At 41.2% G+C, this 13613-nt stretch overlaps 1 protein-coding gene across 2 annotated transcripts in view; it reads right to left on the bottom strand.

Annotated features, from left to right (window-relative positions):
- LOC133550069 (tyrosine-protein kinase fyna) overlaps positions 1-13613 on the bottom strand; it is a 98516-nt gene that overhangs the window by 34099 nt on the left and 50804 nt on the right. For both annotated transcript variants that reach the window (XM_061896094.1, XM_061896093.1), the window contains 4 exons: positions 5126-5222; positions 2948-3046; positions 2658-2761; positions 1203-1352 (listed from right to left, as the gene is read on the bottom strand). In XM_061896094.1, coding sequence (XP_061752078.1) covers positions 1203-1352; positions 2658-2761; positions 2948-3046; positions 5126-5222 — 450 coding nt within the window. The remainder of the gene's footprint in view (positions 1-1202; positions 1353-2657; positions 2762-2947; positions 3047-5125; positions 5223-13613) is intronic.

The raw sequence follows: 13613 nt of genomic DNA, 5'->3' as shown, positions 1-13613 counted from the left end.
TAACATGAGCTTTCCTTGCAAATTTCTGAGAAGCCTGCATTTTCCTTTTGGTCTCTGCTTTTGTAGCTTCTCTTTTGGATTTCATTGCCAACTTCTGCCTCTAGTATTATATGCAAATTTATTTCAAATAAATTGTTAACTGGAATAAATAATGCAACTCTTTGAATTTCTGTAATTTCAAAATATATTTTCACGTGGCTTTTTATTTTTAGAAAAACCCATTTAAATTTCGCAAAGCAATAATTGGTTAATATTTAAAACAAACATGCGTATTTCGCAAGCAAATATTTATAAGCTTACCTCATTATTAACTACCCTGTCTGCAACTAAAGTGGGTTGTTTGGGTGGATCTTTCCTCTCGATGTCTACGGCAGTTGTCGATGTAAACAAAGGATGAAGTCCGTAAGGTTTGCTCCCTTTCGGTTGACATCCAAAAGTACCAGCTAGTGAAAAGTTCGTTTTCCTTGCTTCAAGTTGTTTCATATGTTTTTTGGTGTTTGGCAAGTACTTCCAAAGCCTTGAAACCTCGTGATCCATAGTCAATACTATCATGACACCACGTGCACAAAACTTTTCAGGGACGATCGATTTTCCGAATAAAATCGCCGAACAAAGTCTTAACTTCCTTCTTCCCAACAGTATCAGTGATTTCCCTTTCCATCCAGTCCCATCGAAACTTATTTTTGACATGTTTATCAATTTCTTTTACTCGTGAAGCGTCCTTTCTCTCGAGAACAGACATCGTTTACATTTGGAAATGGCGGTAATGACGTCATTATTCATAACAGATGTCCTGATTGGTCACAAGGAACATATCAACCAATCAACTACGGCAAAATGGCTGCAAGCGGGACACAAAATAAAAGAATAACGTGCCTCGCACACAGAGGCAAATTCGGCATGATCTAAGTTTGTGAACCAAAAAGTTTGCGAAAAGAGGTGTTCGTAAATCGAGGTTCCATTGCAACTTCTGTTTAAAAATGATGTGAAGTTTGAGGCAGAATTTAGTTTGTCTTTGTTAAGATTTTTCCAAACTTTTCTGTGAATAATGCATGAAACTTAATGACAGATACAGTGCATACAAAAGGTTGGGATTTATGAAAGGTTATAACTTTGCACTGATCCATATTTGGACTGCTCAACCTTGATGGAGCTCTGCGGTCGACTAGCTCAAGGGAGTGTTTGTCTTTCAGGAAGCTCACCAGAGTAGTGCTGCACCAACTGCTGCAGCGTCTCAAACTGGGCTCGGGTGGTGATGTAGTAACCGCCGCTGTCCAGTTTTCGGATCTTGTAGTGTTTGACGTGATCTCCCTTGATGTCATCCCAGTCCTGGATGGAAAGGGAGTAGGCCCCTGGAATACAGAACAACATATACATCATACTTGTAAACCCTACCGGATTTTACGGGAGACAAACGAAATTCAGCGCCACTCCCGAAATTCAGCGCCTAAAAAGAAAACCTTTCTGGATAAATTTTCTCCTGAAAATCTCTTGAAATACAGGCGGAGCTGGAGGCCACACCCCCTCCAGCTCCAGACTTGACTCAATGTTGTGACCCTCTTAAACAGGACAATACTGCCATCTACTGTACATAGAATGTAAATATATTCTACATTTAAGTGCAGTCAAGGAACATACATTAGGGAGTCTGTTCTGACGCCCACAGTAAATAAATAAATAAATGGGTTGTACTTGTATAGCACTTTTCTACCTTTAAGGTACTCAAAGCGCTTTGACACTACTTCCACATTTACCCATTCACACACACATTCACACACTGATGGAGGGAGCTGCCATGCAAGGCGCCAACCAGCACCCATCAGGAGCAAGGGTGAAGTGTCTTGCTCAGGACACAACGGACGTGACGAGGTTGGTTCTAGGTGGGATTTGAACCAGTGACCCTCGGGTTGCGCACGGCCACTCTTCCACTGCGCCACGCCGTCCCTGATCTAAAGAGACGTAACTTCTTCACGTCGCATGGTTATTGACTCCAACCCAATATATTACACCGTCGACGAGCAAAATTAAGAAATACGCTTGCAAGTTCCAGAACGATTGGAAACAAGAATTTCAGTTTATCCCGGAGAGTTCGAAGGGGATGTTGCCTGTAAATTTTCTAGAACAGACTTCTCCATTGAACACGGCGGCCGAACGGATATACTCTGTCATGAACGGTCAGCGAAGCACAAAGCGTCCGCAGCGCAGCATCGTTCCCAACTCAGTATTATGGCCCACCTCGCAAAATGGAGACCCGATGGTGTATCTTACGCTGAGACAAAGATGGCTATGCGGATAGCTGGAAGCAACATCCCGTTCTCATTTGTGGATGTCTACAACAAATCCGTGAAGGATGTTCCCGGATTCAGAGATCGCTCGCCAATACGCAAATGGCAGAACAAAGGTTACTCAAATAGTGAAAGGTAAGTGTTGTTGTTTTTTAAAGTAACCAGCAAGCATAGTACAGTTAGTAGAAAAACTGTGTTTTTATTACTGTGTATTTGATAGGTGCCGTCGGAAATTCAACTATTTATTTTATATATATATATATATATATATATATATATATATATATATATATATATATATATATATATATATATATATATATATATATATATATATATAGTGAGTGTTGTTATTGTTTGCAAACCACTCACCTTTGGTTGTTTCACTCTCCCGGATGAGGAACGTGCCTCTGGCGTTGCCGTTGGAAAGCAATTGTCTCTCTGCATCCTTGCGGCCTAATTTACCAAAATACCAGCTGCGGGGCAAAAAATTAAAAATGTCACACTATTTTTCTTTACATGTATCCTTTGTTGTAATCTCTGTATATGCTTAAGAAACCTAAAAGAAAAAGGCAGTAGAGAAGCGAACCCTGATATATTTATGGCAGTCTTATGCATATAAATAAATATAGATATATACATCAAAAGAAAGTTGCACTCACTCCTCAGCTTGGATGGAGTCCACCGGAGCGACATAATTACTGGGAATGTAACCAGTTCCACCTGTGGTGAGAGAGCGGGCCTCCCACCAGTCTCCCTCTCTGAAGAGAGCACAAACAGACAGGAAGTAGTGAGGGGACCAATACAAACTTTGCAGGCATTCCTTAAAATGGAACCGCAACATTTTACTAAATTGGAGCGGATGTAGGGAGAAAAACTATATTTTATGTGCTCTTTCTTTCTGGTGATGGCAAAGAGGACAAGTGTGTTGATAAGCATAGAACCGGAAATATAAAATGTTATAAGGTAGAAAAGGGTCTGGCTGCTCAGTACATGAGCAATGGAGTTAATAACGAGAAAAGTAAAAACGAGAAAAGCTCTACCTCGCAATAGTAAAAAAGTCCTGGATCCGAGCGGTGATCCAGTTTATAACTTTTTGTGCTATATAAACTAACAGAATGAAAGTGAACCTTCTTGGAAGTCATCCAGGGTTTTTCTCTCTGTGGGTGGAGGCGGGGCCGCTAGCACACACACACACACAAGTTGAGACTGGTAACTTAAGCAAAAGGTAAGGTAGTAGAAATGATCTGGAGCACACTCGAAATGTAATCACTTGATGAAAATCCGCCTAACTTTTGAGAGTTATCTATAGCAAAACCCCCAAAAAAACCGGAGTGAACACTCTTGTCATTCATCCACAACCTTTGTCTCTGTGGGGCTGCTAGTTTAGTATACACAGAAAATGCTAACGTCTGGTAACGTAGTAAACATGATCCGGAAAGTTTAAAGTTGAATGAAAATCGGCCCATAACTTTTTAGGTTTTATTTTGCTTATTATACACCCCGCTAGCACCAAACCCCCCCTCCTCCGTGCGTTGGTTGAGTAGGGCGGGGTTTGGATGTGCGGGGGTGTATAATATAGCCTGGAAGAGTCATGGATGCAAGGGATTCTGGGTAATCGTTATGTTGCGTTTATGTTGTGTTACTGTGAGGATGTTCTCCCGAAATGTGTTGGTCATTCTTGTTTGGTGTGGGTTCACAGTGTGGCGCATATTAGTAAGAGTGTTAAAGTTGTTTATATAACAACCTTCAGTGTAACCTGTATGGTTGTTGACTACATGCCTTGCAATCTCGTACGTGTGACGATAGAAGCATCGAGATGCACGCGTCCGGCCGGCACGCAGATAGCACGGGCGATGACATGTTGTAGAGGGCGTTAAAAGTAAAGCCATCACGGTACGTCCTCAATATTGTGGTCAGAGTGAAAATCGGAGGATGTTAACCCCGGGCACTTAAATCCGGAAACACCCCGAAACAATTGGGGGGGTCGGCGATTATGCAGCTGAGCCACATCAGAGTGGCCAAAGAGCAGCATGTGGCTCCGGAGCCACGGGTTGCCGACCCCTGATATGTACGAATGTGGTAGATCCCTTCGACTTGGTCAATTGAATAGTAGCTTGCCTGCAGAAAAAGTGTGGGAATCCCTGTCTTAACACTTGAACGGCAATTAAAATGTTACTTAAAGAATGGTTGAGTATAGTTCATAAAGGTTTTATGATGGCGACAGTTTGAGTCCAGATGGAACCAACTCTTTGCTTGATCAAAAACACCAGTTTCATTTTAAAATGGCAACAACATGGATGCGGTTAGATTAACACACGTGTCAGCCTATGATGCTTTATGAACTCTGCTAAGCAACAAATGGCCGTGCAAACGTGTGCCTCACATCTGCCAATTCATGTGCTGGGTAGTTCAAATTAGATCATTTTGTGTTGTCCTCTGGGAAATATGTAACAGTGTTTAAAGAGAAAAAAAAACATGGAGGGATGTCATAAAGGGCCCCATAAAGACGCGGAGTGTGAGCACTTTGATACATCCCAACTAATCCAGTGTAGCTCAATATATGCTAAGCTATCTGAACAAAACAGCTGTATGTTATTAACGACAAAGAAAATTAGTGTAACACCTAATAATTAATAAGGAATTCATTTTATTATTACAATATGTTAAAGACCGTTCAAAGCAAGCTGAGGGTCTAAAACAGCCTCTGAGCCACACTTCTGGGGGTTGGTTGGTTTTTCTATATAAAAAGGCCACATGTGAAGCATTAACTTCCAGATTGATCGCACTAATCAAGGCTCCACCCTTCAGTGCTGTCACGCACATGTTTTCAAACTTACGTGCTGTTGAGGATCTGGAACCTCTCCCCTTTCCTGAAGCTGAGGTCATCGTCGGTCCGAGCTTCGTAGTCGTACAGAGCCACAAACAGAGTCACTCCTGAAAGTAAGAACAAGTCACATGCTTAGTGACAAACACATTTTTGTGGTTATACCAAGGGATTGTTATATATATATATTTTTTTTTGATACGGCCAGTGAATGACCTCGCAGGGCGTTGCTTTTGAGAATGAGGGGTGGTAGGCCTGGGTGCATCGTGATAAGTGTGGCCTTAGCGTGCTTTTGGTTGTGGTTTCATTACCGGGTCAGTCCATATGTCAAACACATGCAGCGCTTACGATGAAATGTCAATGCTCCTCCTACGCTCCCTCTTTTTATCTCTTTTACTGTCTTGTTCCACTGACTACACTCTGCCTCTGATCTTTCCTAATAACGTTCCCTTTTATCCCTCACACTGTGTACGTGTTATGTTGTTTTTTTTACAGTGTTAATCCGCTCGGCTGTGATTCACTTGGAGGGTGACCAACGCGTTTATCTAAAATGTTCAGTCATGTATTTTATGGGAGCACTTTTCCCTCACCAACATTTACAATACAAGCTGTGTCACTCACACAAGCGTCATTGTTCCTCATCAATTGAGGCAACCCCCCACTGAACACAGCAACCACGGTGACTATTTCTTACAAACTAGTAAATGACTATTAATCTGAAATTACTTTCTTTGCATGCAAAAATGTGTCTTGTAATCCTTATTTGTTGGTTTTGGAGTTATTTCCTTAGTGCGGGGGTCGGGAACCTTTTTGGCTGAGAGAGCCATGAAAGCCAAATATTTCAAAATGTATTTCCGTGAGAGCCATATCATATTTTTAAAAACTGAATACAACTAAATGAGTGCATTTTTAAGTAAGACCAACATTTTTAGAGTATAATAAGTCTCTTATTCTTTTTAATAACACTGTTATTCTGAAGCTAACCAATAATAAATAAAATGTCATATCTGTTGATCATGTTTTTGTTTGGCCACGTGCTGTTTGTCCTTTGAACTCTTTAAGTTCCTGTTTTTTTTTTCCACTCCCTTGTCTGGTTTCCTTGGTTACTCATTTTGTCCACCTGTCTCTGGTGGACAAAACGCCCGCTCACCTGCTTCCCAAGCACTAATCAGAGGGAATATTTAAGCTCGTCTTTGCCAGTCAGTCGCCCTGTGCTGACTTGTTTCATGCCTTGCCATAGTTTCGTGCTTCATGCCATGCCAAGTAAGTTTTGTTTGATTTACGTTCTTAGTCTGTTTATGCGTTAGCTTTGTTCTTTAGCCCAAGTTGTGCCTCCCCTGTGAGCGATTTTTGTTTGTATATTTTTTTAGTTAAAATTAAATCATGTTTTTACCTAAATGCCATGTCCCGAGTAGTCCGTCTGCTTTCCTGGGAGAACAACCCCGCAGCAAGCTGCAACCTCCTCCCCTAATCGTGACATAAAATACTTCTTACCATTAATGCGACTTCTCGAACAGGTGCGGTAGAAACGGATGGATGGATATAAATGCATGAGAATGTTTTATGTTTTGCACGTTATTTTGAGCACTGTGATTACCAGCGAAATTATTCATAATTATCGCGTTAAGCAATGTCAGCTAAGATTTATCTGAGAGCCAGATGCAGTCATCAAAAGAGCCACATCTGGCTCTAGAGCCATAGGTTCCCTACCCCTGCCTCAGTGCTTGTGTGTCTGTTTTCCTGTCATTTTTCTGGACTTACTTAATTTTGTAAGCATTTCAACTGGGTTTAATTTTTTTCAACAACAGAACTCTTGATAACACAGACAGTTATCTAAGCCAGGGGTTGGCAACCCAGAATGTCGAAAGAGCAATATTGGCCCAAAAATATAAAATAAAATCTGTCTGGAGCCGCAAATAATTTAAAGTGTTATAATGAAGACAACACATGATGTAAGTCCATATTAGCTATTTTAATCTTCTATCAAAATGACTTCAAAAGTCTTATATAAGTGTTAAAATGAAGGCAACACATGATGTAAGTGTCTATATTAGCTATAGTAGCCTACTATTAAAGGCTGATGCAAATCTTCGTTGACAGAAATGTTGTATTTTAATTTTTATTCTACACATTTTTGCAACATTAGAAATCATTAGTAAAATGGAGACTTCTCACAGGATGAGATAACTTCTGGAAATTACTGGGTCAGAATGGCCAAAGGTATAGATCAGGGGTGTCAAACTCAAATACAGAGTGGGCCGAAATTTTAAACTGAACAAAGCCGCGGGCCGAGGGTTGAATAAATTAACCTTTTAATAGGGAACCAAACAAGTTTTGCATTGAATATTGAACAAGCAAGGCTTATATAACTCTATAGCAGGGGTAGGGAACATATGGCTCTAGAGCCAGATGTGGCTCTTTTGATGACTGCATCTGGCTCTCAGATGAATCTTAGCTGACATTGCTTAACACGATAAGTAATCAATAATTCCGCTGGTAATCACAGTGTCAAAAATAACGTTCAAAATACAAAACATTCTCACGCATTTTAATCCATTCATCCGTCTTTTCTACCGCACCTGTTCAAGAAATAATGTTATTAAAAATAATTAGAGACTTATAATACTCTAAAAATGTTGATTTTACTTAAAAAATGCACACAGTTGCATTCAGTGTGAAAAAATGATATGGCTCCCACGGAAATAAATTTTTAAATATTTGGCTTTCGTGGCTCTCTCAGCCAAAAAGGTTCCCGACCCCTGCACTATAGTGACATGCAAAATCGAGTTTCAAATAATAATAATAATTAAAAAATATCAATGGCATATCAAATAAAATTTAAATAAAAATTGAGTGCCTTTTTTCTATTTGCAGCCTTCTGAAGTAAATATCAAAATGAACTTTTTCCTCAGGCTGATAATAAATTTGAAAATAAAACAACAATAATGAATAAATCAAACATTCAAACCTTGAAGTAGCAAGAGAAAATGCATGAATAAAATGTTAATTATTGCTCAGTTTGCTACACTGATTTGCTTTAACACTGAATATAAAACAAGTAATACTTATACAACTTCCATCCATTTCCTACCGCTTATTCCCTTTCGGGGTCGCTGGCGCCTATCTCAGCTACAATCGGGCGGAAGGCAGGGTACACCCTGGACAAGTCGCCACCTCATCGCAGGGCCAACACAGATAGACATACAACATTCACACTCACATTCACACACTAGGGCCAATTTAGTGTTGCCAATCAACCTATCCCCAGGTGCATGTCTTTGGAAGTGGGAGGAAGCCGGAATACCTGGAGGGAACCCACGCATTCACGGGGAGAACATGCAAACTCCACACAGAAAGATCCCGAGCCTGGATTTGAACCCAGGACTGCAGGACCTTCGTATTGTGAGGCAGACGCACTAACCCCTCTGCCACCGTGAAGCCCCACTTATACAACTTAATAGTGCAAAATCAACTTTCAAAAAACAAAAAACAAAAAAAAACATCAATGGTAAAATAAATACAATTTAAATAAAACATTTAATGCCTCTTTTCTATTTGCAGCCTTCTGAGGTAAATATCAACATTCCATTTTTCCACAGGCTAATAAATCTTAAAATAAAATAACAATGAGATGGATGGGGTTGGGGGTGGGGGGCGGGGTTAGGTGGTAGCGAGGGCTGCATATTGTAGTGTCCCGGAAGAGTTAGTGCTGCAAGGGGTTGTGGGTATTTGTTCTGTTGTGTATGTCGTGTTACGGTGCGGATGTTCTCCCGAAATGTGTTTGTCATTCTTGTTTGGTGTGGGTTCACAGTGCGGCGCATATGTGTAACAGTGTTAAAGTTGTTTATACGGCCACCCTCAGTCTGAACTGTATGGCTGTTGAGCAAGTATGCTGGCATTCACTTAAGTGTGTGTATAAGTCGCATATATATTTGTGACTTGGCCGGCACGCGGTTTGTATGGAGGAAAAGCGGACGTGAAAACATATTGTAGACAACGCTAAAGGCAGTGCCTTTTAGGCACGCCCCCAATATTGTTGTCCGGGTAGAAATCTGGAGAAGTTCGGGAGAATGGTTGGAAAATAGGGAGGGTTGGCAAGTATGAGTATTAGCGGCGAATGCAGTGTATAGTACCGGCGGGCCAGCTCTAATGTTAATTTGATAATGCCTCAAGGGCCAAATGAAATTGCACGGCGGGCCAAATTTGGCCCGCGGGCCAAAGTTTGACACCCATGGTATAGATATTTGTATTCTAATGGTACAGGTTTGTAACGTATGATAATTTAATATTTGTTATATTATTGGGAAACAGGAAACGGAGAGTGCATTATTGTTAGCGATAATAACCACTTTCCAACATTAACTCATACAAATGTAACTAACATTACATAATTAAGATGACATTATTATTACAGATTCATACATAAGTCGAGCAGATATTTGAGTATATATTTTTACGGCGGTTTAGCTCGGTTGGTAGAGTGGCCGTGCCAGCAACTTGAGGGTTGCAGGTTCGATTCCCACTTCCGCCATCCTAGTCACTTCCGTCGTGTCCTTGGGCAAGACACTTTACCCACCTGCTCCCAGTGCCACCCACACTGGTTTGAATGTAACTTAGATATTGGGTTTCACTATGTAAAGCGCTTTGAGTCACTAGAGAAAAAGTGCTATATAAAATATAATTCACTTCACTTCACTTTACAAGAGAAAATGTAATGCATGATAATATAATCTGTTACAACATCACATAATATTGAATACAAATATATACAATTTACATGAAGTACATGTAATTTTTTTTCGGTCAAAACCGAAAGAACAAACACATTTAGTAAAACTGTGAAGTGAATTATATTTATATAGCGCTTTTCTCAAGTGACTCAAAGCGCTTTACATAGTGACACCCAATATCTAAGTTACATTTAAACCAGTGTGGGTGGCACTGGGAGCAGGTGGGTAAAGTGTCTTGCCCAAGGACACAACGGCAGTGACTAGGATGGCACAAGCGGGAATTGAACCTGCAACCCTCAAGTTGCTGACACGGCCACTCTACCAACCGAGCTAAAGTACTTTTTCTGACACATTTTTCTAGGCTTTCGTGGGCCACATAAAATGACCTCGAGTGGGCCCTGAGTTTGACAACTGTGATGTACATGGAAAAAAGATAAGATTAAATAAGCTCTGCTTTATCCTCTTTTTCGGAAATGTTTAAATGTACGAATGAGTCCACGTGATGCTCCTTCATGTCTGAAAGAAATGAACCATACCATGTTTGTTGTGACGGACATGCACGAGAACATCCCGCAGCTCTGTGGAGCTTCAGACACAGTAGGGAAGCCAATTCAAAGCCAAAAGGCGTGGAGTCTTAAAGAGTTAATGCAAAGCTGCTGGCTATTACAGCCGGGGGGGTGAAGTTACTGGAGATAAACACCAAGAACCTACGGTTATCACCTCACCTAGACTTCAACTGACTAAAAAACTTCACAGTCAATGTGATGGTTTCTGCAACACTTGACAATTCCCCTTCACAGAGCATCCTCCCAATGCTTCAAAGCATGAGGTCCAGATTAAGGAGACAAATCTCATTTATCTTCACTGATCCCGACATCTGCTAATAGGCCTGGAAGTGTCAAATACGATTTGATTGTCTGAGATGTGCACCACGGCGTAGTGCAGGAACAAACACTATTGCTGACATGGTTTTTCAGTTCAAACCAAGACTAAGTTTGCATTCGCCTTACATCTTCTATATGCATATACAGTTGGGCAAAAAAGTATTTAGTCAGCCACCGATTGTGCAAGTTCTCCCACTTAAAATGATGACAGAGGTCTGTAATTTTCATCATAGGTACACTTCAACTGTGAGAGACAGAATGTGAAAAAAAAATCCAGGAATTCACATTGTAGGAATTTTAAAGAATCTATTTGCAAATTATGGTGGAAAATAAGTATTTGGTCAACCATTCAAAGCTCTCACTGATGGAAGGAGGTTTTGACTCAAAATCTCACGATACATGGCCCCATTCATTCTTTCCTTAACACGGATCAATCGTCCTGTCCCCTTAGCAGAAAAACAGCCCCAAAGCATGATGTTTCCACCCTCATGCTTCACAGTAGGTATGGTGTTCTTGGGATGCAACTCAGTATTCTTCTCCTTCCAAACACAACAAGTTGAGTTTATACCAAAATGGATACATGGATGATACAGCAGAGGATTGGGAGAATGTCATGTGGTCAAATGAAACCAAAATAGAACTTTTTGGTATAAACTCAACTTGTCATGTTTGGAGGAAGAAGAATACTGAGTTGCATCCCAAGAACACCATACCTACTGTGAAGCATGGGGGTGGAAACATCATGCTTTGGGGCTGTTTTTCTGCTAAGGGGACAGGACGATTGATCCGTGTTAAGGAAAGAATGAATGGGGCCATGTATCGTGAGATTTTGAGCCAAAACCTCCTTCCATTAGTGAGAGCTTTGAATGGTTGACCAAATACTTATTTTCCACCATAATTTGCAAATAAATTCTTTAAAATTCCTACAATGTGAATTCCTGGATTTTTTTTTTCACATTCTGTCTCTCACAGTTGAAGTGTACCTATGATGAAAATTACAGACCTCTGTCATCATTTTAAGTGGGAGAACTTGCACAATCGGTGGCTGACTAAATACTTTTTTGCCCCACTGTATATATATTTATATACAGTATATCTTTTTTTTATATGTGGGGCTGACTCCACAGAAGTAGATGCAGAAAAAAAGGGCTGTGGTTGACATCAAAGTGAGAGTTAGTGATAAACATATAGTGCATAAATTAAGATATAAAAAGAGAGCGAGCCTGTGCGTCTCTCCAGCAATCATTTGGGTCACCCCGTTTTCCATTAACTCTTAGCTGGTGGACATCCATCTTCCGCCATGCTCGATTGAATGTATCGGGGCACGACAGGACTGGGCGGAAAATAGGAAAGAGCAAAATGTCTCTGATGTGACGGAGCTCATTTGAGATCATTCGCCGTAAAAAAAAAAAAAAACAAGGAGTAAAGTAGGGCGAAGATTTCTCCATGCGGCACCGAAATTGTTAAGGGTTACTACGTGGCGCCAAAAGTAGGTCTTGCTGACAGACCGTATTTCATTTCACTTTAGTAAAGTCAACAGTTTTTGCTCGACCGTCCTCTGCCAGAGAGGCTGTTTGGCCTTTCGGAAGTGGTGACTGGATATTAATAGTAACAAGAGGCCACCATTTTGGTTTGCAGACTTGGGTTTGAGTCCTGAAGTGTTTTTGTGGCGCATTTTTAAAGGACACATTTTAGAGCTATCCAAACATTACAGTAAAAAACAATCAACTGTGAATAAATACAGTGTCTAATTGAGCGGAGATATGCTTACTTCCTGAGACTATTACCTCAGAGGCCTATGTCAGTGGTTCTCAAATGGAGGGACGCGTACCTCTGGGGGTACTTGAAGGTATGCCAAGGGGTACATGAGATTTTTTTTTAAATATTCTAAAAATAGCAACAATTCAAAAATCTTGTTAAGGCGGCCGCCTTAACAAGAAAGGGCCACCGCCTAAACTGATGCCTTGCCTGATTGTGGGTCTGTTGGTCACTCCCCAGATGACCTGCAAGATATACCCCGAAATATACTTCCCTGTTTTCTAACCAACATCACTTGTGTGTACTGTGTTGCTACTGTGGTTAGAGTGTCCGCCCTGAGATCGGTAGGTTGTGTGAATTCAAACCCTGGCCAAGTCATACCAAAGACTATAAAAATGGGACCCATTGCCTCCCTGCTTGGTACTCAGCATCAAGGGTTGGAATTGGGGGTTAAATCACCGCTGCTGCTCACTGCTCCCCTCACCTCCCAGAAGGTGGAACAAGGGGATGGGTCTAATGCAGAAAGTAATTTCACAACTCCTAGTGCGTGTGTGACTATTAGTGGTACTTTAACTTTAACTTTACAACATTGTGGCTTTCAAGGCAGACTTTTGTATTGTAAACACATTTTCACAAACTTTTTTTTAATTGGAATAATAAACTAATTGCATGGTTCTCGCCCGGAAAAGAGTGGAATGCCATCTCCGGGTTGGGGAGGAGACCCTACCCCAAGTGGAGGAGTTCAAGTACCTAGGAGTCTTGTTCACGAGTGAGGGAAGAGTGGATCGTGAAATCGACAGGCGGATCGGTGCGGCGTCTTCAGTAATGCGGACGTTGTACCGATCCGTTGTGGTGAAGAAGGAGCTGAGCCGGAAGGCAAAGCTCTCAATTTACCGGTCGATCTACGTTCCCATCCTCACCTATGGTCATGAGCTTTGGGTCATGACCGAAAGGATAAGATCACGGGTACAAGCGGCCAAAATGAGTTTCCTCTGCCGTGTGGCGGGGCTCTCCCTTAGAGATAGGGTGAGAAGCTCTGTCATCCGGGAGGAACTCAAAGTAAAGCCGCTGCTCCTCCACATCGAGAGGAGCCAGATGAGGTGGTTCGGGCATCTGGTCAGGATGCCAC

Source organism: Nerophis ophidion, linkage group LG03 (assembly GCF_033978795.1).
Source record: "Nerophis ophidion isolate RoL-2023_Sa linkage group LG03, RoL_Noph_v1.0, whole genome shotgun sequence".
NCBI lineage: Eukaryota > Metazoa > Chordata > Actinopteri > Syngnathiformes > Syngnathidae > Nerophis > Nerophis ophidion.
The sequence above is the reverse complement of the archived record's forward strand: the minus strand, read 5'-3'. Positions and strand labels throughout refer to the sequence as shown.